The sequence below is a fragment of the Coregonus lavaretus genome (genome assembly GCF_964263955.1).
Source record: "Coregonus lavaretus genome assembly, chromosome: 11".
Taxonomy (NCBI): domain Eukaryota; kingdom Metazoa; phylum Chordata; class Actinopteri; order Salmoniformes; family Salmonidae; genus Coregonus; species Coregonus lavaretus.
Genome location: NC_139998.1, coordinates 12814284 through 12840215, shown reverse-complemented (window position 1 = coordinate 12840215; position 25932 = coordinate 12814284). Strand labels below are relative to the sequence as shown.

Sequence of the window (25932 nt, the reverse complement as noted above, 5' to 3'; positions counted from 1 at the left end):
GCTACTGAAGGAGTGTTGTATGGAATTGAAGCTCGTTTGGCGGTTTGTTAACACAGTGTCCAATGAAGGGCCAGATGTAGCCGGATCTAGAACCTGGCAACAAAGGCTGCTAACTCAGTTCAATTGTATACAGCACAATGTCTTACTGAAGCAAAACAAACATGGCACTTAACCATTAACAGCTGGATGGAAATTACATTAGTAGTAAGTGGTGTGTTCTCCTCACCACAAAACATGGTCAATGAGATGGAAAAAGGTAGAGAGAGATAAATAAGATAAAGAGAGGTAGAGAAAGTAAAAGCAAGGGGGGGGGGGGGGGGGGGGGGGGGGTCTGAAAGTGTGTGCGGTACGAGATGGATTCTAATACCTCAGAGTTCGCGGCTGCTGAGAAAGTCGCCAAGTACACCCCGATTGCTCGATACATTATGGTTGCCCTGAAAGTGAGGAAGGTAAAAGTGTTTGGCTTTCCACTGGGAGCCCGAGGGAAGTGGCCAATCAGAAATGAGAGGTTGCTAATGAACTTGGGGGTGAATTGTTCACGGAGGAAACAATTGGCCAAGCTATTCAGCAGGAGGGCTCTCCTGTACTCCCTGGATGTCCTTAGGGACTTCTATAGAACTGATGGGAAGATGGTGAGCTCGGATGAGGAGAGCGATGATGATCATCCTTAGGCTCAGTAGGCGACTATTGAGGAGTGCCTGCTGGTATAGAGGTACTTTCACCATTCTTCCCTAACGCTGCCCTGACCTTGGTTAGGAGAATTCCCAGAACCCCCACAGTTGAACGAAACCCCTGGCTTCGGCGAGGAGATCCAATTAGACCTATGGTCTAATGGGGCAGTATGATGGTAGAAGCGCCTCTAAGTTAATCTTGGAGGTAGCGCCATTGGTGAGCCATACTGCTTTGAACGAAACCCTGACTTTGGTTAGGAGAAAAGGACCATGGTTAACTGTAAATAGTTAAAGAAGGTTCGGTTTGGGTTCCATGAAGGTTCGGTTTGGGTTCCATGAAGGTTCGGGTTGGTTTACATGAAGGTTCGGTTTACATGAAGGTTCGGTTTGGTTGAAAAAAAAAAAAAAAAAAAAAAAAAAAAACGAGTGGAGGACAGAGGAGCCTCTTAAAGAAGAAGTTACAGGTCTGTGAGAGCCAGAAATCTTGCTTGTTTGTAGGTGACCAAATACTTATTTTCCACCATAATTTGCAAATAAATTCATTAAAAATCCTACAATGTGATTTTCTGGATTTTTTTTCTCTCATTTTGTCTGTCATAGTTGACGTGTACCTATGATGAAAATTACAGGCCTCTCTCATCTTTTTAAGTGGGAGAACTTGCACAATTGGTGGCTGACTAAATACTTTCCCCCCCCACTGTATGCTTTAGCCACTCTTCTGACTGGCAGACTAATAACACGACAGAGAGGTGTTGGCTAATAAAGCATAAACAGATCTAGAGCCAGCCTACAGTATTTACATAGTAGCATTGAATTATACTTTTCTCCCAAAAGTCAATGAAGTTTTAGAATGTGGGTATGAAATAAAACCGGGTACCTCACAGGTAGAAGATAGATGGCTTTTCATCAAAGTAAATGTGTGGACATGGACAGAAGGCGTGTGAACAATTGCTAGGGCTATTGTTTGCTCAAATCCTAGTGACTGGTGAGTTCCATCCCATTCCCCCCGGGGCACAGTTAGTCCACTCACCCCCAAGAATGTGTCACAGACTGGGGTCTGAATCCCCTCGCTGCCCCATGGTTGTGTTTTTAGACGGGAGGAATTCACAGACCACTGATTGCTCTGCCTAATTAAAGGTTGCCACTGGTTTGTGTGATGCAGCTAATTACAGAAGAGGGAGATAGTTATTTGAGAACCTTTTAAACCTTTGAGGTTTTTGGTTGCGTTTGTCTGTTCTTGAATGGACAGATTGTGGTATGTTTAACCTGTCAGTGGTATTTCTTACCATGGATTATTAGGAATTCGTTCAGAATGAGAGATTGAGATCACTATATTAGCCTAATTTAACGAAGGCCTACATTTATTTTTGCAACTGAGGCCCCTTTTCAAGACTAGTCGCTTGTCCCTTGAGGTAGCATACACCTTTGTTATTTTCAGCAGTAAAACAAGGAATGGTTCAACAATACTACAAGTATGTCTTCAAAGGCATGTGATGGGGTCAATCAGTTCTTTCTTTCTTTCTTTCTTTAATATGCTCAGTGGATGTGAACATGGTCTAGTTTCTCTGACTCAAAAATCTTATTGAATCTGTTCCCACAGTCCCCCTCTGTCTTCTCACAGATAATTGAATTAGGACATCCGGCCTGTTTCTTCTCCAGCTATCTGAGCTTGTGCTGCCACACACTGTGTCATATAATTACGGTGGTAGGTTATTCACTGTAGGTGATAGTTCAGTCTTTGGTGCTAATCTGTCATTACCAACAACTGTACAGGAAAGTTGCAAGGAAAAACGCTACAATTTGAAATTCAATGGATAGCTCCAATAACAGGGTAATAAGTGGTGGTACATGCTTTTGATTTCCGCTTGGTGGAGGGAAACTCACTGTTCAAGGCTCTCTTTACCTAATTTCCCTTTAGTACAATAAATTAGTAGCATGGCTTCAGTACCTAGATGTACCCCTGGTTTACCTGTGCCTAGGGACATTGGGTAGCTTCCTGCCTTGGTGGAGGAATGTCCTTTGTTCTAGATGAGTAGGTAGGTATAAGTGGGTGGGGGTGGTATCTGAGAGAGGACCATTTTACAATCACATAAGATGTGTGTGTGTGTGTTTTGAAAGTTCTCTCAATGTGTGCAGAGTGAGATGCTGTCAACATGATCCTTCTGCTCCAAATAATCTGTCACATTTGAGATAAGCCCACAGGTAGGCCTAATGATTTAACTCTTATGGAATTGGTAGTTAAACATATATTACAAGTTGATGAGCACTTGGACCTTGGTGGTTTTTACTTTATTGACTTTAATTGAATTATCGAATAGGGGGAGGTCTAGTTACACCCTGTGCGCATGCTTGAGGAGTTAGCTCAGTCTTGTGGCAAGTTGAGTAGAGCAGTGCGGTAGCGCGACAAGAAAAAGGGTGGGGCGCAAACCACTACTATAAGGAACCACACACAGTCCCACTGAGAGTACTCGCAACAGAAGAGAAGAGGTGGAAATACCAACAAAAATGTTGATATTTCAAATTGCGACCATGCTATGTAAGTTTTTTATTTACATTTTTTACATATATATATATTTTTAAATTCTGTAGAACGCATGGCCAACATTGAGTCAACTGAAAGAACATAACCTTGCAAGTAATTAATAAAATACTGTATATTCCCATAGGGACATTAGTTCTTATAAGGTTTGAATAGTAAACGTTTCATAATTTGATTCATGTTACTTTGAAGTAGTTTGGCTTTTTGTTTTACTGTGAACCATCTTGTTCTTGTTATAAACTCAGCACGAGTCAATTAAAGAACTTAGGCATGCGACATTAATATAGCCTAAATCAAAGGCTCATAGGCTTGTGTTTAAAAAAACAACCTGCCCTGAATAAATTCCGTTCTTTAAATCTGCATCCTCTTTGCCTAGCCGCAGGGGCGTGCGTCCTTGCCCAGGTAGGCATACCCGAGTTCAGCGATGTATGCACTGAGGGGAGCTGCTACCCGGCTACGGGAGACCTTCTCATTGGCAGAGCCCACCAACTCTCCACCAACTCCACATGCGGCCTTCACCGGCCCGAACAGTTCTGTATCGTCAGTCATTTACAGGTAAATGCGCCTGGCACAATAAATACCGCATTTGAACTAGGCCCAATATGTTATTATAGGCCTATAGTCTTCATTAACTCTAGGCTTTTAATCATACTAATATTGTTATGACAAGTTGGCCACTGTAAAAACCTAATACAATAAGACTCACGGTGGTGCTGTTATCAAAAGGCTCCGTTATTGTTACAGTGGCACCAGTGCGTTAAAGTTAGCCTGGCTAGTAGCTACCGATATTCGTCATAAGCAAGCTCTCTGATTTGTGGTGTCTCCCATTCATGCCTGTAGTAGCGAGGGAGAAAGTGCCTGGAGAAGTGGGTATAGTCTAACTTCCGGGAAGGCCCTGTGAAAAATTAGATGAGAAACAGTGGCCTACTATTTAAAATAACAAATTATTCTGTCAACTGAGTCAAATTCACAGGTTTCAGATGCATTGTATTAGGTTATCGCTCTCAGTCTCACTTTTGAATAGAAAAACAACAACATTGGATGTTCTAAGTCCACTGCAATGCTTAAACCACATCAGGGGACCACTTTTGAGATCTGAGAAAAATCAAATAATTTAAAAAAAATGGTTTAGTTAACCTTTAATTCAAGTGTGCAGGCACCTAGCACTGTTGTTTGGTTCGCTTGTTTCTGTAGTGCAAGAGATGGAGTTTGCTAAACAAATGGACACTGGATTGATGCAAATAATCATGATATCATTCTGCCAGGTAGTCATAGGCTACTTTGTAGCTAGTTAACATTTAATTGAGAAGATTTTTGACAAAGCCTTTCCATCTACCAGAAGATGGTTAGGTCTATCATTATCATCGCTATATTTTTCCTGTTCGTTGATTGTTTGAAACATGGACATTTTAGTTCATATTATGAGGCATTTCTTACCTTGCTTCAAAGTAGCGTAGCCAAGATCCCACCATAGAAACATCATATGCACTCTCCTATTCTATTGGTTTTCAAATCAACTTTCTTTCATTGTCTAGCAGCTAAAGGCATTATCCTAGTCATATTAGCAACCCATTATAGTTGTTGCATCTTTAGATCTCTCCTCTTCCTAAATTTCTAACGGATATTTCCATCTCTGTCCATGGAACCGCTCGCATGTGCAGTATGCATTTTAGAACAATGTTTTCCCACAAATTGCATTTTGGAACATTCACATGTAGGCCTACCGCCGTGTGCACTTTACTGAAAACATAATAGTTTATCACCATGTTAAGCTAAACATTCTGATCTGTTCCATCAGCCTTATCAATTAATATGGCCTATACCTCCACTACACTACTTTGATACGCATCGTGGGGATTAAGAAGTGAGTATACTCAATGCCAACTGCGTATACCATACACTACACCACTGGAGATAAGCAATACATAGATAGGATACATATTAAGCGTTCTTGGAATTGCTAATCCGGGGGAGTTTACTCTTGTGAATGGGAAAGATAGTTTTGACAGCCTACCTTTTGAAAATTAGTGATGAGAGTAAAATAGTGCTACATTAATTGTCTTGCCTGCCTGGAGGGGGAATTAGTCTGGGCTACCAATTAAAAAAGAAACAAAGTGCAAAAAGGCACAAAATAGGCTTGTGGTTAACTCATAATTAAACATTACCCACTGGGCACACCACGTCATTTCAGTGTGGACATTTGGGTAATATTTGTTTTAGACGTTGATCAATGAGATTTCAACCTTTGTTCACCCACTCAAAAAGACAGCCAAAAGTTTGTTGAATTCCCAAAGTGTTATCACTATGCTTTCAACAATCTAAAAGCACAACCAAATTCCAATGGAAAAACAATGTCTGATCTTTGGTTTAGTTGTCATCTAAATGTGTTCTCACTGCGATTTCAAACTTTTAAAAGCACAACAAAGTTCAAATGGGAATGCAATGTCAGATATTTGGTATTTACAGTGCATTCGGAAAGTATTCAGACCCCTTCACTTTTTCCACATTTAGTTACGTTACGGCCTTATTCTAAAATTGATTAAATTGTTTTTTTCCTCATCAATCTACACACAATACCCCATAATGCCTCGAGTCTTCTTGGGTATGACGCTCCAGAGATGTTCGATCGGGTTCAAGTCCGGGCTCTGGCTGGACACTCAAGGACATTCGGAGACTTGTTCCGAAGCCACTCCTGCGTTGTCTTGGCTGTGTGCTTAGGGTCGTTGTCCTGTTGGAAGGTGAACCAACGCCCCAGTCTGAGGTCCCGAGCGCTCTGGAGCAGGTTTACATTGAGGATCTCTCTGTACTTTTCTCCGTTCATCTTTCCCTCAATCCTGACTAGTCTCCCAGTCCCTGCCGCTGAAAAACATCCCCACAGCATGTTACTGCCACCACCATGCTTCACTGGCACCACTGTAGGGATGGTGCCAGGTTTCTTCCAGACGTGACGCTTGGAATTCAGGCCAAAGTGTTCAATCTTGGTTTCATCAGACCAGAGAATCTTGTTTCTCATGGTCTGAGAGTCCTTTAGGTGCCTTTTGGCAAACTTCAAGCGTGCTGTCATGTGGTTTTTCATGAGGAGTGGCTTCCGTCTGGCCATTCTACCATAAAGGCCGGATTGGTGGAGTGCTGCAGAGATGGTTGTCCTTCTGGAAGATTTGCCCATCTCCACAGAAGAACCATCAGGTTCTTGGTCACCGCCCTGACCAAGGCCTCTCTCCCCTGATTGCTCAGTTTTGCCGGGCGGCCAGCTCTAGGAAGAGTCTTGGTGGTTCCAAACTTCTTCCATTTAAGAATGATGGAGGCCACTGTGTTCTTGGGGACCTTCAATGCTGCAGATATTTTTTGGTACCATTCCCCAGATCTGTGCCTCGACACAATCCTGTCTCGGAGCTCTACGGACAATTCCTTCGACCTCATGGCTTGGTTTTTACTCTGACATGCACTGTAAACTGTGGGACCTTATATAGAGAGGTGTGTGCCTTTCCGAATCATGTCCAATCAATTGAATTTACCACAGGTGGACTCCAATCGAGTTGTAGAAACATCTCAAGGATGATCAATGGAAACAGGATGCACCTGAGTTCAATTTCGAGTCTCATAGCAAAGGGTCTGAATACTTATGTTTTTATTTTTAATACATTTGCATACATTTCTAAAAACCAGTTTTCACTTTGTCATTATGGGGTATTGGGTGTAGATTGATGAGGACATTTAGAATAAGGCTGTAACGTAACAAAATGTAGAAAAAGTGAAGGGGTCTGAATACTTTCCGAATGGACTGTGTGCAACAACTTAATGTGTTATCACTGTGCTTTATCCAATAGCACAACCAAATGACCTGGATTGCAGTTGAGATTACATTAAAAGTACATAGTGCAAGTTATCAGGGCTGTTCGAGATTCTGCGCATACTAAAATAGCAATTGTGAAGATCTCAACAGACCTGCGACCTTTGCATGCTATCTTGAACATGCACACTTTATATGATTACATAAGACATTTACAGTAACCTCAAAATGTGGCCATGGATGTGTTACTTATTTTAAGGTTGAATAAATACTGTTATATTAGTTTGTAAGATAGCCTTAACATTAGGCTATTTACTGTATTACAAAAGTAATATTGAATTGTGTTTGGTTGAAAACGCAACCAAATATCAACATTTAAAGGAGAGGAATCCAATGCTTGAATAGTTTCATCTGAGCCACTGGCTTATATTCATTAACTTAGATCTTTGGTTGAGATGAAGACATGAATCCAACATATCAATTATTAATTTGTAGACAAACTGGAATTAAAGCCAAACTGGAATTAAAGTCAGTGGCACCGATAGAGCTGCCCAAGCAAAAGATAGCCTACATGTCCTTCAAATGTTGATATTTGGTTGCGCTGACAACCAAACACAATTCAATATCCAGTTTGTCTACAAATGTATAATTGATATGTTGAATGAATAGGACCAAATCAAACCTTAAATGCACTTTTAAATAAAGTTTGATTTGATTTAGTCCTATTCTTTAACTTAGATTTTTGGTTGCGATGGAAACATGAATCCAACATATTAATTATTAACTTGAAGATTACATTTTAAATCAATCAAAGCTTGAAACCCGAGGCCTATATGTATTGTCAATTTTTATTTGAACTCCTGGGTTTAATTGAAACAATAGCTGTTGATGACATTGCAAATCCCTTGTCTGTTGGGGGTGGAATATATCAATTGTATATATTCCAAATATCCCTTTTGCTTTTATTTTCAATACTTCCTTTCAGATATGTTTTTTTTTAAACTCCTGCTTTCTCAATGTGAGCGTAGGAGTGGGAGAGATGTTTGGGATTCGGGAAGGATTGGTTTGGGAGGCTTAAATAATATCATTGATGATATACTGTATGACATATAAAGTTTGGTTACATTTCATTTGCTCTGTTAAACCTACCCTTTGGAATGACTTTGATAGCAACAGTGAATCTATTTAGTATTAAGAGATCTTTCAAAAATCATTCTCACGCTATCACGTTGGTTGTAGTCAGTGACAAATCCCAAAGCTAAGCAGGGCTGGGCTTGGTTAAAACCCTGGATGGGAGACCAAATGGATAGCTGTAGATAGATCAACTCTACAGTAGGAGGTGCTGTACAGCCTATAGTATTTTTTTTCTGATAGTGGATATAGCATTGAAGATCTGAAATTGTTTTAAAGGTACAGATTCCACATATTTTATACAAGTATTGTCTATGTTGAAAATTGGTTACCATGATGGCATAATCCTGTGGTTGAAATTTCACCTTCAATGTATTTTCCACGTAGATTCCATGTCACAATACAAATTACATTGAAACAATGTTGATTCAACTAGTTTGTGCCCAGTGGGTAATTACAGCATCACACATTAAATTATAACATTGTTTCATTTTCTCAGTAAGAAAAGCTCCCCTATTTATTTAATGGAGAATAAATTCATTCTAAAAATTAAAATGCTCTTGCCGTGGTCAATTTGGCATTCAGATTTTATAATAATCACTGTAAGGTTTACAGTCAATCCCTTGTCTGTTGGGGGTGGAATATATAAATTGTATATATTCCAAATATCCCTTTTGCTTTTATTTTCAATACTTCCTTTCAGATATGTTTTTTTTAAACTCCTGCTTTCTCAATGTGAGCGTAGGAGTGGGAGAGATGTTTGGGATTTGGGAAGGATTGGTTTGGGAGTCACACAACCCTCTGAGTTGTCTAGACCACTTCCTGGCTCAGTCACACAACCACACTAGAAGCATTATTGAGGTTCCGACCAACAAAATAGTTTTGAAAGTGGCTGTGCCAGCAGCTTGGACGCATGGGGGCTCATTGTAGCTTACTGACACAGACATTCCACGGCTAGAGATATCTAAACTCTCAAACACCCGTCTTTGTAGTCAAAGCTCTTGGACACTTGAGAAGCCACCATCAAAGACTTTTGTTCTCCCTTACATAAAAAGACAGACCATACCTTGTTTGAGAAATCATCCTATTTTATCAGCTTTGTAGATTAAACCCGCATCGGTCTGTATTGTATCCTCCTATATCCAATGTACTACTTGTGAATACTTTCATAATGTGTTGAGCATCTATTTAAAGTATGGTATGTCCTGAGCATGCAAAAGTTTTAAGATTGAAATCTAATCTAATAAAATGTATTTAATTTATGTCACCAATAAAGCAGAGAGACCAGATTGTGATCCAACTGGGTCCTAGAGAGGGTGGTGGTTACATTTCTTATCTATATGTACTGTAATTTTAAATTCTAGTGTGTGGCTGTGGGCACACTGTTTCATGGTCTGGATGTATAGAAGGTTTAGAATATTGTAAAGTTGTTTATTTTGAAGGGAAGTGGTGAAAATACGCTGGAAAGAAATTCAGATGGTGCTGAATTTGAACCCTTAAGCGTGTGTACACATTCACAAGCACACACACACACACAACCACCACACAATGTGTGTCTTCTGAACATCTGGTGGCCAAATGAAGCCTACACTGTCAGCAGCCTCAGATAAGCATTCGCTGATGAGACCAGGGCAAGATAGGCTACTAATTTTAAAGTAGTTAAGGGCCTATTTGGCGCAATCACTAATTTCAGCATCTATATCTACTCTTGATAAAATAACCCATTTTCATTCACTTCTGTATGAATGGGCTTTTCAAAGATGTTCCTTATCTGTCCCCCTGATTGGGAGAAATCTGCTTGGTATCCCAAGAATCACACTGACATTTTCATCTTTCTCTCTTTCTCCCAATCCCCACGGTCTCTTCAGGATGAGAAGAAATGCTTTTTGTGTGACTCCACCGACGTCTACGTCAAAAGCATGGTGGACACCACCACCGGCCACCGGGTGGAGAACGTTGTGACCACATTCGCCCCCAACCGCTTGAAAACCTGGTGGCAGTCAGAGAATGGTGAGTTCTCATGGGAAAAAAAGGTGGAGGGCTAGTAAGCAGGGGAGTTCAATTAAAGGTGACTCTCTCCCACTCCCGCATCTTGGCATATTTTCACCCTCCAATCCCTTAGCTAACCCCTTTAATCAATGTGAGGGAAGACTTCAAAGAGAAAGCAGTAATGGCTGACTTAGATTATGACTTTGTAATAACAGGATGAACCCATTGGGAATGATTACCTAGGTGGCCGTTGGATGACACCCCGTGTACACCATGTAATGGATGTTAATAAGGCAGTTCTCACTTCTTACTAGGCTTGGGCGGTATACCGTATATATACATTACAGTTGAAACTATATTAGTTTTTCAACACATTTCAATATTTGTAGCTACCTTTGAAGTAAATACCTGCAGTCAACTTGTGCAATACATTAGGAGATAAAGCAGATCGCGTTGATCATTTCATTATGAAGCTTACCGTAGTTCCCCAGAACAGTTGAGCCAGTCACGTGTTTGTTTGTGAATAGCACAACGGGTGAGTCCAGCGGACGGGTTGTGATTTATATTGAAAGTCAACAGTGTTTAATCAGGGGCATGCAATGATAGTTTTCCTTCACAGACAATACACTAGTGCAACACATTAGGCAGAAAATATCATAATTATCATCATATGACAACAGAAGTGCAACGCTATTTGGCTGGCAGCCACACAAGTAGATGAGCTTACAATGAAAAAGCAAGGTATTTTTTGCAAAAACGATGCATGGCCATCATATTTCTAATGTTTATCATAGAAAGAATGGAGCCAGCTATGGATGGTGTTAAGAGATAGTTGGGTGGTGATGAATGGAGTTGAAGGATGGGACTAATAACAACTAACAACAACTAATAACAACAAGATAACTAATAATGTAAGCATACTGTGTCCATAATAAGTACAGTGAGGGAAAAAAGTATTTGATCGACTGCTGATTTTGTACATTTGCCCACTGACAAAGAAATGATCAGTCTATAATTTTAATGGTAGGTTTATTTGAACAGTGAGGGACAGAATAACAACAAAATAATCCAGAAAAACGCATGTCAAAAATGCTATAAATTGATTTGCATTTTAATGAGGGAAATAAGTATTTGACCCCCTCTCAATCAGAAAGATTTCTGGCTCCCAGGTGTCTTTTATACGGGTAACGAGCTGAGATTAGGAGCACACTCTTAAAGGGAGTGCTCCTAATCTCAGTTTGTTACCTGTATAAAAGACACTTGTCCACAGAAGCAATCAATCAATCAGATTCCAAACTCTCCACCATGGCCAAGACCAAAGAGCTCTCCAAGGATGTCAGGGACAAGATTGTAGACCTACACAAGGCTGGAATGGGCTACAAGACCATCGCCAAGCAGCTTGGTGAGAAGGTGACAACAGTTGGTGCAATTATTCGCAAATGGAAGAAACACAAAATAACTGTCAATCTCCCTCGGCCTGGGGCTCCATGCAAGATCTCACCTCGTGGAGTTGCAATGATCATGAGAACGGTGAGGAATCAGCCCAGAACTACACGGGAGGATCTTGTCAATGATCTCAAGGCAGCTGGGACCATAGTCACCAAGAAAACAATTGGTAACACACTACGCCGTGAAGGACTGAAATCCTGCAGCGCCCGCAAGGTCCCCCTGCTCAAGAAAGCACATATACAGCGCCGTCTGAAGTTTGCCAATGAACATCTGAATGATTCAGAGGAGAACTGGGTGAATGTGTTGTGGTCAGACGAGACCAAAATCGAGCTCCTTGGCATCAACTCAACTCACCGTGTTTGGAGGAGGAGGAATGCTGCCTATGACCCCAAGAACACCATCCCCACCGTCAAACATGGAGGTGGAAACATTATGCTTTGGGCGTGTTTTTCTGCTAAGGGGACAGGACAACTTCTCCGCATAAAAGGGACGATGGACGGGGCCATGTACCGTCAAATCTTGGGTGAGAACCTCCTTCCCTCAGCCAGGACATTGAAAATGGGTCGTGGATGGGTATTCCAGCATGACAATGACCCAAAACACACGGCCAAGGCAACAAAGGAGTGGCTCAAGAAGAAGCACATTAAGGTCCTGGAGTGGCCTAGCCAGTCTCCAGACCTTAATCCCATAGAAAATCTGTGGAGGGAGCTGAATGTTCGAGTTGCCAAATGTCAGCCTCGAAACCTTAATGACTTGGAGAAGATCTGCAAAGAGGATTGGAACAAAATCCCTCCTGAGATGTGTGCAAACCTGGTGGCCAACTACAAGAAATGTTTTGCAGAGGGGTCAAATACTTATTTCCCTCATTAAAATGCAAATCAATTTATAACATTTTTGACATGCGTTTTTCTGGATTTTTTTGTTGTTATTCTGTCTCTCACTGTTCAAATAAACCTACCATTAAAATTATAGACTGATCATGTCTTTCTCAGTGGGCAAACATACAAAATCAGCAGGGGATCAAATACTTTTTTCCCTCACTGTATATAGGTTATAGGTTGAGAGCTTTTGTGAAAGAGCACAGTTAGAAAGATATGTCCTGTGTAGCTCAGTTGGTAGAGAATGGCGTTTGCAACGCCAGGGTTGTGGGTTCGATTCCCACGGGGGGCCAGTATGAAAAAAAATGTATGCACTCACTAACTGTAAGTCGCTCTGGATAAGAGCGTCTGCTAAATGACTAAAAATTTAAATATGGCATATAGAAGCAAACCGCATGGACATCATGATTGGAGAGGTTGAGGGTAGAGGAAGTTCAGGAGTAAAAACAAACAAAATATAATTATTGTAAAATTGACTGTGTCCATAAAAAAGCTGGAAGTAGAGGCCTAATCATTGTTGTTCACTAGTTTACTCAAATTAGGGAAGGTGTGGTGGGGTTGGAAAGTAATAAAGGGAAATATATATTTTTTAAAGGATATGTATATGTATGTGTATATATGTATATATGTATGTATGTATGTATGTGTGTATATATATATATATATATATATATATATATATATATATATATATATATATATATATATATATTGCGAGAGAAAAAAACATATGGGGGATTGGAAGTGATGCAGACAATTACATTGATGGAAGTTACAATCTATCTGCAATATTAAAGCTGATCTACCCCCTAAAAAAATTATAATAATTAAAAAAAGATTTAAAAAAAAAAAAGAATGGAGCCAGCTACATTTCCTAATGTTTTGCTTAAAGTTAATATTGCATTTTTATCAGAGAAAAGTAGGTTAAACCTAGAAAAGTACCGGAGAAGTACCTGCTGATAGAATGCCTGTTCGTGATTTCTCATCCAAGTGGAGAAGTGCAATTGAAGAACAAAATGAATCTGTTACCGAGCAGAAATTACAAGAAGCGTTTTAGATCTGAGTTTACAAAACGCAGAAAGATATTTCTTATGCGTTTTTTTTTGGGGGGGGGGGGTTCTTGAAAAACAGATAATTCTGCATTAACGCAACCCCTAAATTTAACTTGCTAGTTATCTAAGTTAGTGGCTGAATTAATAAGGTGACGGGGCATCATATAGTGTGAGCTTTCTGCCGTGTTTGAGAAGTCAAAGCCCTTTGGATGAGTTATCTGTACAGCTGGCACTGCTGTCTTGATTCCCTTGTGTTATTTCTCCTCTCCGTTCTCGGGTCGTCTGCCTCTTCTCTGAGCAGAGCAGGCAGGCCCTTTGCCCTAGTGACTCCAGACATAGTGTTTTCACATGCTGCTCCAGAGCCAGTACTGTTCTTCCTTCAGACAAGAATGCATCAAAACTTTGTTCATTTGCACAATGTCTCTCGTTCACATTCGCTTGTAAAGGTCCAAACTCACCAAAAATTACATTTGGTAGCTCTTACCTATATATGTGTAACTTTATGAGCTGGATTGCCTGTCCTTGCAGTTTGTTTATTTTCGTTTGCGCTCGTTAGCATATTTAGCTAGCAGCCTCCATGGAAATGTGCTATTACTTGAGGCTAATTTTGTTAGCATTCTGGTAATAGACGATCAATGGGCTTTTTTACGTTTTTTGGCTCCGCCTTGTGTACTAAGCTGGTAATATCATAAATCCCGGGATGTGAGAAGGACAGTATGACGAAATGAAAATCTGGATACCCTACTTCTTACCATGTCATATGTGAGCATAATTACTTTTCAGTTTTGAAGCATTGTTAAAGGTCCAATGCAGAAGTTTTTATCAAAATATCAAATCATTTCTGGGTAACAATTAAGTATCTTACTGTGATTGTTTTCAAATAAAATAGTCAAAAAGTAACAAAAATAGCTTCTTATCAAAGCTCAAATTTTCCTCATTGGAAAGCATTGAAGAGAATTTGAATTTGAATTTTTGTGTACTTCCTGAATTGACTGGAATTGAAATTAAATTGACCCCAACCTTGGTCACCAGGCAGGCCAAAACTCCATCCCACCAAAACAGGCTGAAATTACAGCCAGTCTTTTCAAACAGCTCTTACATTAAAAGGACATTAACATCATTTAACAATTTCACAGTATTATTCCAACCTCATAGTATGGAAATATATATAAAACACAGGAAAAACATGTTTTTGCCTGCACTTGGCCTTTAATGATTACTCAGAGGCCATGAGCATTGAAATCATCCACACCTTAAAGGGGCAGTGCATTCAAAAACGTGATTTCCCTATATTTGATATATATTTCCACACTATAAGGTTGTAATAATACAGTGAAAATTCTGATAATACCAGGCGGTATAAGTTAATAGACCAATAACAAAGAGAGTTTCAAACCTCTCTGAAAATAACAGCTAGTTTTCAGGTTACATATCCCTCCCATTAGGCTCCTCCAATTAGGTCCCTCACTCAGATCACTGCAATACAGTTCTAGCAAAATTCTTGCATGAGAAATTGCTTTTTGCTAAGAAGCAATTTTTCTTACTTTTTGACCATTTTAATTGAAAACAATCACAGTAAGGTAATTGCTACCCAGAAATGATTTGATATTGAAATAAAAACAGCTGCATTGGACCTTTTTACATAAGAATTTTGCTATCCCAAATACATCTTGCCTTGAAAGAGTTAACTCCCAAAAAGTGCTGCAAGAATGTTGGATCCAGAAAGTCTTCTGATAGGAGTTTGGGAATGTTTGGCTGAGGAAAAGCGGTGGGAATATTTATCCGGAAGAGCAGGAAAGAGGTTTATACTCACCAGTGGAGCGGCCAACTCCACCGATGGGCCTTGGTAAAGAGGCAGGGAATTTTCATTCATAATCCAGACATTACCGTACTAGATCCACTCCAACACTGGCCATATAGGCCCCAGACCAAAGCACAACCCTCTTACGTACATAAGCACAGATGAGGTTTTCCCTAAATTCTACAATATAAGATGGTGCAATATAAGATGGTACAAAAACGTAGTTAGAAAATGCATTATTAGTTCTTAGTTTCCCAATGTTGTTGTACTGCATACATTACTTATAGTCTGTTGATAAGTTTGAACATTGTTCGAACAAGTGGGGGCTTGTTCTTGCTCTTATCAATCTTTTTGTTAAACAATAAACAAAGCCACTTAACATTAGTGTTACCAAAGAAATAGGGAAATTTGAAACAGTGAAGTTGTTATTTGCTGCTCAACTGCCTAGCGGTTATGCGTAAAACCCACAGTGTCATTTTGTGGCAAAGAAGATGGATGTCAGGAATCAGAAGGGCAGCCAAGAGATTTATATCATAGAATGGAACCAACCATGATTAGACTACGGAGGGAGAGGTGAAGAGTTAATGCAAGTGTTCTGGTCTAGAGGAAGCACTGGGAAGAGTGGATAAGTGTTGTGTAGTGTTAACCATTCCAGATTTGGATATGCTTGGCTCAAGTGGAACCCTGTAAACTCATTTTTTTGTTTCTCTCTCTCCTTCCTCTCTCTATCCATTTCACCCTCTCTGACTTCATCACTTTGTGCAATTCTATCCTTCACTTGCCTTTTGACCCATTCTCTTCCCTGGCCCCTCTATCTCTCCCTCCCTCCTCTATCTCTCCCTCCTCTATCTCTCCCTCCCTCCCCTTTTCCATTTTTGGCCACCTCTTTTTTTTATTTTCCTCTCGGTCTCCTTTTCCTCCTTCTCTCCCCAGGTCTTGAGAAAGTGACCATCCAGCTGAACTTGGAGGCGGAGTTTCATTTCACCCACCTCATCATGACCTTCAAGGTAACCAATGGAGATGCCGGGTCAGAGGGCTCGCTGTGGGGGAGCGTGGGTAGTGTGTAAGGGGATGCTGGCTGGCCTGTCTACTCTGCAGATTAGCACAAGGCTTGGCCTGGGAGGTCTCCCACACACATATATCCCCCAGCTGTGTGTGAGCCTGAGGAATGTGGAACAGACCGCCCACCCGTCTGGGGTTGTTCGTTCCACACAGATCTAGCCTGTATCACTTTACTCACAATTGCAGCTCATTTAGGCTGTGTAACAGCACTTTTGTAAGAGCGCCAATATTGAACTCAACTGTGTCATCAATCCTGTGTGACAAATACAGCTGAAATACAAATGTGAGATCAAGTTCCAGTTATGAATAAATGTATTGTAACAGACATTCCCAATGGGTAGCAGCTTAGGAAGGATGTAAAGGAACATGCCAGAATCTGCCGCTGTTATCCATAGATCTTTCAACATAAACATGTTCACATAGTATGACTCAACTTTCATTGTAGTTATGGTATAATAGTATCTCATTTTATTAGATAAGTTCACACCTGTATATCTCGCCTGGCACTCACGTCATCTTTGATTACAGCGGATGATGTTAGTTTAGAAAAAGTTGGTAATTTTCCAGATGTACTCCTGTTCAAATTGCTGGTAGTAACCTCAGTGTGAAGGTATATCATCAAGGTGCATAAGTATGGTTTCTTCTCCACGACAGACCTTCCGGCCTGCTGCAATGGTGATCGAGCGCTCGGCTGACTTTGGGAAGAACTGGCAGGTGTACCGCTACTTTGCATACGACTGTGAGGCGGCATTCCCTGCGATATCCCCAGGGCCCATGCAGAAAGTGGATGACATCATCTGCGATTCACATTACTCCGACATCGAACCATCGACAGAGGGAGAGGTGTGTGTTCTGAATTACTGGGTTTTGAGAGAGTCTAAATTCTTTCAATGTTAGGTTTATACACTAAGTTTACAAAACATTAAGAACACCTGCTCTTTCCATGACATAGACTGACCAGGTGAATCCAGGTGAAAGCGGCAGGTTGCCTAGCGGTTAAGAGCGTTGGGCCAGTAACTGAAACGTCTCTGGTTTGAGTCCCTGAGCCGACTAGGTTAAAACTCTGGCTGTGCCCTTGAGCAAGGCACTTAACCCTAATTGCTTCTGTAAATCGCTCTGGATAGGAGCGTCTGCTAAATGACTAAAATGTAAATGTTATTCATGTCACTTATTAGATCCACTTCAATCAGTGTAGATGAAGGGGAGGAGACAGGTTAAAGAATGATTTTTAAGTGGCTTTGAACGGGCTATGGTCGTAGGTGCCAGGCGCACCGGTTTATGTCAAGAACTGCAACGCTTCTGGATTTTTCCCGTGTGTATCACGAATGGTCCACCACCCAAAGGACATCCAACCAACTTGACACAACTGTGGGAAGCATCGGAGTCAACATGGGCCAGCATCCCTGTGAAATGCTTTCGACACCTTGTAGAGTCCATGCCCTGACGAATTGAGGCTGTTCTGAGGGGGTTGGGGTGCAACTCAATAATAGGAAGCTGTTCTTAATGTTTTGTACACTCAGTGTATGTTAAGTAATTAATTGTAGCTAAGTAATAACTAATCACATACAGTGCCTTCGAAAAGTATTCAGAACCCTTGACTTTTTCCACATTTTGTTACATTACAGCCTTATTCTAAAATTGATTAAATAAATAACAATCCTCAGCAATCTACACACAATACCCAATAATGACAAAGCAAAAACAGGTTTTTGAAATGTTTGCACATTTATAAAAAATAAAAAACAGAAATACCTTATTTACATAAGTATTCAGACCCTTTGCTATGAGACTCGAAATTGAGCTCAGGTGGATCCTGTTTGATCATCCTTGAGATGTTTCTACAACTTGATTGGAGTCCACCTTTGGTAAATTCAATTGATTGGACATTATTTGGAAAGGCACACACCTCTCTATATAAGGTCCCACAGTTGACAGTGCATGTCAGACCAAAAACCAAGCCAAAAGGTCGAAGGAATTGTCTGTGGGGCTCCGAGACAGAATCTGGGGAAGGGTACCAAAACAATTCTGCAGCATTGAAGGTCCCCAAGAACACAGTGGCCTCCATCATTCTTAAATGGAAGAAGTTTAGAACCACCAAGATTCCTAGAACTGGCCGCCCGGCCAAACTGAGCAATCGGGGGAGAAGGGCCTTGGTCAGGGAGGTGACCAAGAACCCAATGGTCACGCTGACAGAGCTCCAGAGTTCCTCTGTGGAGATGGGAGAACCTTCCAGAAGGACAACCATCTCTGCAGCGCTCCACCAATCAGGCCTTTATGGTAGAGTGGCCAGACGTAAGCCACTCCTCAGTAAAAGGCACATGACAGCCCGCTTGGTGTTTGCCAAAAGGCACCTAAAGGACTCTCAGACCATGAGAAAGAAGATTCTCTGGTCTGATGAAACCAAGATTGAACTCTTTGGCCTGAATGCCAAGCGTCACGTCTGAAGGAAACCTGACTGGGTGAAGGTTCACCTTCCAACAGGACAACGACCCTAAGCACACAGCCAAGACAACGCAGGAGTGGCTTCGGGACAAGTCTCTGAATGTCCTTGAGTGGCCCAGCCAGAGGCCGTCCTTAAACCTGATCGAACATCTCTGGAGAGACCTGAAAATAGCTGTGCAGCAACGCTCCCCATCCAACCTGGCAGAGCTTGAGAGGATTTGCAGAGAAGAATGGGAGAAACTCCCCAAATACAGGTGTGCCAAGCTTGTAGTGTCATACCCAAGAAGACTCAAGGCTGTAATCGCTGCCAAAGGTGCTTCAACAAAGTACTGAGAAAAGTGTCTGAATATTTGTAGTATTTGTAATGTAATATTTCAGTTTTTATTTATTTATTAATTAGCAAAAATGTATAAAAAAAAAACCTGTTTTTGCTTTGTCATTATGGGGTATTGTGTGTAGACTGATGAGGGAAAAAAACAATTGAATCAATTTTAGAATAAGGCTGTAACCTAACTAAATGTGGAAAAAGTCAAGGGGTCTGAATACTTTCCGAAGGCACTGTATATGACACAATATGCTGGATGTCTTGAGAGAAAAGAAGCCATAGAAAGTAGAGTGTAATCCCACTGACTGTAAACCCATCTGTCTCTGTAGGTCATCTTCCGAGTTTTGGATCCAGCTTTACGTATTGAAGATCCCTACAGCCCCAGAATCCAAAGTAAGTTCCAGTGATGATATGTGTACTTAATGGTTTATATCTGCTAGTAAGGTGTTCTTTTTATCCTTCCCATGTTTTGGAAAATACCAGCTATGTGTTGCCTATTAGCCAACTAAACTGCAAAACACTATTATACGCATAATGACCTCAAGGCTAATAATCTACAAGCTAACGGCTAACACATGTTTCTGAATGATTCAGACATGTTGAAGATCACCAACCTGAGGGTGAAGTTCACCAAGCTGCACACCCTGGGAGACAACCTGCTGGACTCCCGCATGGAGATCAAGGAGAAGTACTACTACGCTGTCTACGACATGGTGGTCCGGGGTAACTGCTTCTGCTACGGACACGCCTCCGAGTGCGCCCCCGTCGACGGGGCTGGGGATGGAGTGGAGGGCATGGTGAGTTCTCCTTGATAAGATTGTCGTAGTTTTCATCAGGTCTCCTTATTTGTGGAAGTTTGTGCACTTTGTGTTTGTGTGTGTGTGTGTGTTTGTTGCTGTTTAAGAACAACTCTGTTTGTGTTGGTGAAAGTGTGTGGGTCTACATCTGTGTGTGCTTGGGCGACTTTGTTTGTGTATTTGCGGACAACGTGTCAATGTGTGTGTATGCCAGGGAGAGAAAAAGGCAAACAATGCAGTTCCTGTTTAGTCTCTGCTACAGCCTGTCTGCCTGTCTGTCTGTCTGTCTGTCTGCCTGTCTGCGGAAAGGCTACTCTGTCTTTTGTTCACTTTTATTATACAGGCTATTCACCAGGAAAGAGGAAAGTAACCCTATTTAGATGAGTCAAACTCTCCTCTTCCTCTGTCAGTGTTTTTCAAATTGATTCCCTCACATTACAACGTCTTAAAGACTTAACAAGATACAGTAACACCTTGCCTGAGGAGGCCTAACATAAAAGCTACATAACCCTGTCATAAGAGTGGCATCGTGCCTTTTATAACGACACCAAACTTGGCACGTATCTGTTATTTTGTTGAAGGTTTTATTATTGAATTGTTAGTTTGATCATTTTAACCGGATCCAAGTGTGTCTGTCTGTCAGCGTATTGGCATTTGTCCCCTCAGTTTAATGCAGACCAGATGAGAGCTAGCCGACACTGTTAACATGTCCTGCTGCCATCTGGAATGGGAATACACGGATAGAGCTGTAGGAAAAAAACGATATCTTGCGCAACTGCTCCTTTTGTCTCTAGTTTCCCCTTGCTTTTGCACTGATATCTCAGCTGTAATTGACCATGATGGCCAAAGGAAGTTGACTCAAATACCACTGTTCCACCAGAGGCCTGGGTCTCTGTACAGTAGTTGATAAGGCCCTGAACTATACTATTAAACCCTGAATATGGCCTGTGAAATCATTTTAAGGTGGATATCCATAGATCATTTGTGTTCGTAGTTTATGCACATGAATAAGAGATGAAGTAATAGCTTATTCACTGCTTATAAGTGCGTACTAAATGTTTAATTCAGTTGCTCGCCTCCATTTCTGTATGATTTTCTCAAGGTCCATGACCACTGTATGTGCAACCACAACACCATGGGGCTAAACTGTGAGAAGTGTCAGGACTTCTACCACGACCTGCCCTGGAGACCAGCCAAGGGACGCAACACCAATGCCTGTAAAAGTATGCCTTTTTACCCTAACATATTTTTTTACTAAAGGGGAATATTATAGCTTGTGGTCACCTTACAATAGATCGCTTGTGATGACTGCAGTGTCTGCTCAGTCAGTTTACAACCATCCAACTGCCTTTTTATAAACACTGTGAATCAACGTTGTCTGTTTTCCCCCTCTCTCTCTCTCGCTCTCTCTCTGCAGAGTGTAACTGTAACCAGCACTCAGGCTTGTGTCACTTCGACATGGCAGTGTATGTATCTACGGGTAACGTGAGCGGCGGTGTGTGTGACGAGTGCCAGCACAACACCATGGGTTACAACTGTGAACAGTGCAAGCCTTTCTACTACCAACACCCAGAGAGGGACATCCGTGACCCTAGCATCTGTGAACGTAAGTCGAACCCTGAACCTTAAACCTCCAATTCCAACCCCCTCTACGGCTCCCCTCCCCTCCACACCCCACCATCCAAACCCAGCCTTCACCTCTCTACCTCCATCCATCCTGTTATATTCTCCCCCATTACTCCTCCACCTCTTGAACCTCTGTTCTTCAACTCTACCTCCATCCTTGTATGTTTCTCCACCACTTTACTCCATCCCCCACTCCTCCTCATCTCGTCCGTGACTCTGTCTGTCTCTCTTTAGAATTATATATTTTCATATTTTCCCTTCCTCCCATCTGGCTCTTTGATCCTGCCTCTGTGATCTGGATGTGAGAGAGAACACCTGGGCTTTGAGGCTGTATCAGCCAAAGCAGTGCGGTCTTCCTTTAACCCCAAACCCCTATATGGTGTAGAAGAGACCCTTCTCATATGCCACCTCCCCCCTTTCATGGCTCTCTGGGTAGAAATTGACATCAGGCTGCAGGAGATGCATACCTGATTTCAGATTAGCATCTAGGGAGAACTTCATCTCAGTCTGCGTTGATGTGTGAATAATGGGCTTGTTAGAGTTTTCATTTGTCTCCAGTGTTTTGAGTCCTTGTGTGTGTGTGGTGTGTGAGAGAACTTCCATTATTACTTTGTAAGCCTTTTTTCTACCATTTTGTTTTAAGTTTGGTCATTTTGTTAGCCTGCAGATAGCTACAGTTAAGCACACAAATTATTGAAGCAGATGTAGGAACATTTTTGAAGGGATTTTCAAATAACCTTCAGAAGTTACAGTATGTTCCCTTCTTCAAGAGGAACATATCAAATACTTCACATTGATATTGACTTTGACCATTTCCTTTTACTTGTTCGTTTTGACTTACTTTCCATTCCATGAATGTGGACTTGACCATTTATTTCTTCGTCCTGTTAGCTAGTCACCATTGTAGCTTTTCTACTCCACTAGTTCCATGCACAATATCCCATTTTACATCAGAATTCCTAACTCAATGTTCCTGATGATTCCCATCTCTTCGTAGCATGTAATTGTGATCCGGTGGGCTCTCTGAACGGCGGGATCTGTGACAGGATGACTGATGTGTCGTCTGGACTGATTGCTGGCCAGTGTCGCTGCAAGCCCAATGTGGAGGGAGAGTACTGTGACCAGTGCAAACAGGCCCACTATGGCCTGGGTGACCACCCTCTGGGCTGCCTGGGTAAGTACACACACACACATTCACACACACATTCACACACACGTCTTGGGTTTTTCAAGTCCTTGCATAGGCTTTTTCAAGCTGTGTATTTCTGCATTTTATTTGAATAACTAAACTTTGTTGTTTTTCCCAGCCTGCACCTGTAATGCCCTGGGGACAGTTCCTGGAGGGAGTCCGTGTGATACAGACTCTGTCATGAGCCTCTCACTCCACCGGGTTACCACCTTAATTTTCTTCCACTCTGCTCTCCACTCTCTCTACTCAGCCTAACTAGCTCCACCTGTCCCTGCTCTGCTCTGCTCTAATTACTCTGCCAGCTGCGCTGCATTACCCACTACCTCTCCCAGTATTTAAGGCCCTGTCTTTCAGCTCTCCGGTGTCAGATCGTCTGCAAGGCTCACACCCGGAACCTGTTTGCTCGCGCTTCTGGCTCACCCTGGTTTTGTGACCCCGGACCTGCCTGATTTTTGGATACTCTTCTGCCCCAGGAGATCCAGACCTGCTTCTGCCATTACGACTCCTGACTACTCTTCAATCCCGGTAACTCTGACCAGCCTTCTGCCTTGCTACTACGTATTTTGGATTTCCCTTGAACTGTACTGCTGCCTTGTTTCATTCCGCCCTGTTGTGTCTGTGTTTCCCCCCCCAGGACTTCTGGACCACCCACCACCGGCTTCATAGGACGCATCGCTGCCACTGGGGGGGGCACAGACCCAGCACATTGGACGGGATCCCTGTTACCCCTGGAGCCTTCATTCACTCCCTACTTCCCTTTTCCCTTAAGTTTTAATAAACTTTCTGGTGTGACGCAATTGTGGTCCTCTGGTCGTCTGTCTGAACCGTGACAGTACGATCTGACCATTATGGACTCAGCGCACACTTTCCCCGACATGGAAACCGATGAGCATGAGCAGCAGTTCCAGCAGCAGCAACAACAACTCGCCATGATCATTCAACTCCTCACCAACCTTACCCCAGCCAGTCTGCCCACCAGCCCTGCCCCCGAGTTACCTGCCCCGGTCATTGCAGCCGCTGCTCCGGAACCCAAGATTGGAAACCCCGAGCGGTTCAACGGCGATTCAACCCAGGTCCGGCCATTCCTGACTAGCTGCCGACTTCAGTTCTCCTTGCAGCCAAGGACCTTCGCCACGGAGGGGGCTAAAGTTGGGTATGCCATCACTCACCTGACGGGCCGAGCTCGACTCTGGGGAACAGCAGAGTTCGAACGTCAAACCCCCGCATGTGCAACCTTCGACCTGTTTGCCCGAGGAGATGCTGAAGGTGTTTGACCTGGATTCACCAACCGCAGAGGCGTCTCGTGAACTGTTCAGTATTCGACAAGGCAGACGTACAGTCGCAGACCATTCCATCGACTTCCGAACCCTGGCTAGACGAAGTTCTTGGAACACACCATCGTTGGTGGACGCGTTCTTCCATAGTTTGGCTGACTATATCAAGGACGAGTTGGTCTCCCATGAACTGCCTTCCACTCTTGATGAAGCCATCGCACTGACTGTCAGGATCGACAGAAGGATACAGACCCGTCGTCGTGAGAGGGGGCGCCAAGGTCCACCTACTACCGGCATTCGGAGAGATCCGACTGGGCTCCTGTCATCTACTGCCACTCACCCAGGTCAGCTTGATCAGTCTGAGCCTATGGAGATTGGGCGAGCCTCTCTCACTCCTGCAGAGCGCCAGCGCCGCTTCACCTCAAACCTCTGCCTCTATTGTGGAGGTGATGGACATCGTGTGGTAACCTGCCCTTTAAAGGGCCGAAGCTCACCGGGCATAGGGGGAGTCCGGTTGAGTTCAATGACCATCCAGTCCTCCGACCGCAAACCCCTGCTGCAAGTTCACCTCCGCCTCTCTGACTCAACTCACACCCTGGCTGCTCTGGTGGATTCTGGCGCCGAAGCCAACATAATGGACATCAAGCTGGCACGCCAACTGGGACTGGAGAACCTCCGTTTGACACCTCCTATTCCTGCCCGGGCACTGGACGGACACTTACTCGGATCGGTCACTCATGTCACGGCCCCGGTCTCGATGGGTCTGTCCGGAAACCATCAAGAAACTATCCAGTTTCACCTGCTCCCCTCTCCAGGCCAACCCCTCATCCTGGGTTACCCATGGCTCCGCCGGCACAACCCTCAGCTCGACTGGGTGACCGGGGTGATCAGGGAGTGGGGAGAGGACTGCCACCGAACCTGCCTGCTTGCTGCCGCACTACCCCCTCGGCCAGTACCTACTAACTCCGCTCCTGACCTCTCCAATGTCCCAGAATGCTACCATGGTCTCAGAGAGGTGTTTAACAAAGCAAGAGCCACATCTCTGCCCCCTCACCGACCGTACGACTGTGCCATCGACCTCCTCCCTGGAACAGCCCCTCCAAAGGGTCGTCTTTATTCGTTGTCTGCTCCTGAAAGAAAGTCCATGGAGGACTACATCAATGGCTCTCTGTCCGCAGGATTAATCCGTTCATCTTCATCTCCTGCTGGTGCTGGCTTCTTCTTTGTGGGGAAGAAGGACGGATCTCTTCGCCCCTGCATCGACTACAGGGGACTCAACGACATCACAGTGAAAAACCGTTACCCTCTGCCTCTGCTCACCTCTGCTTTTGAGTTGCTCCAGGGAGCCACTGTTTTTACCAAGTTGGATCTCAGAAACGCTTACCACCTAGTGCGGATCCGGGAGGGAGATGAATGGAAAACCGCATTCAATACACCAACAGGCCACTACGAGTATCTGGTTATGCCTTTTGGCCTCACCAATGCTCCTGCTGTGTTCCAGGCTCTAGTGAATGATGTACTGCGGGACATGTTAAACAAGTTTGTCTTCGTTTACCTGGATGACATCTTAATCTACTCCAGAAACCTGTCTGAACACACCCGCCATGTCCAGCAAGTCCTTCATCGTCTTCTGGAGAATTCCCTCTACGCCAAGGCAGAGAAATGTGAGTTTCACGTCAAGACAGTGGCCTTCCTGGGGTACATAGTGGCAGAGGGAAGTATCCAAATGGATCCTGCCAAAGTATCAGCAGTCACTTCATGGCCAGTTCCGGAGAACAGAAAGAAGCTGCAACAGTTTCTGGGGTTTGCTAACTTCTATAGAAAGTTTATCCGGAACTACAGTACCGTTGCTGCCCCTCTCACTGCTCTAACCAGCACCAAGCAACCCTTCACCTGGACCCCAGCAGCCGACAAAGC

The 25932-nt window shown here is 42.9% G+C and overlaps 1 protein-coding gene across 1 annotated transcript in view; it reads left to right on the top strand.

The window, feature by feature from the left end:
* The first annotated feature begins 3059 nt into the window (after positions 1 to 3059).
* LOC311137211 (laminin subunit beta-1-like) overlaps positions 3060 to 25932 on the top strand; it is a 54462-nt gene continuing 31589 nt past the window's right edge. The window contains exons 1-11 of the mRNA XM_084171571.1: positions 3060 to 3207; positions 3587 to 3765; positions 10000 to 10141; positions 16234 to 16307; positions 17017 to 17205; positions 19459 to 19522; positions 19724 to 19926; positions 21029 to 21149; positions 21344 to 21532; positions 22550 to 22726; positions 22860 to 22917. Coding sequence (XP_084027697.1) covers positions 3177 to 3207; positions 3587 to 3765; positions 10000 to 10141; positions 16234 to 16307; positions 17017 to 17205; positions 19459 to 19522; positions 19724 to 19926; positions 21029 to 21149; positions 21344 to 21532; positions 22550 to 22726; positions 22860 to 22917 — 1427 coding nt within the window. The 5' untranslated portion in view covers positions 3060 to 3176. The remainder of the gene's footprint in view (positions 3208 to 3586; positions 3766 to 9999; positions 10142 to 16233; positions 16308 to 17016; positions 17206 to 19458; positions 19523 to 19723; positions 19927 to 21028; positions 21150 to 21343; positions 21533 to 22549; positions 22727 to 22859; positions 22918 to 25932) is intronic.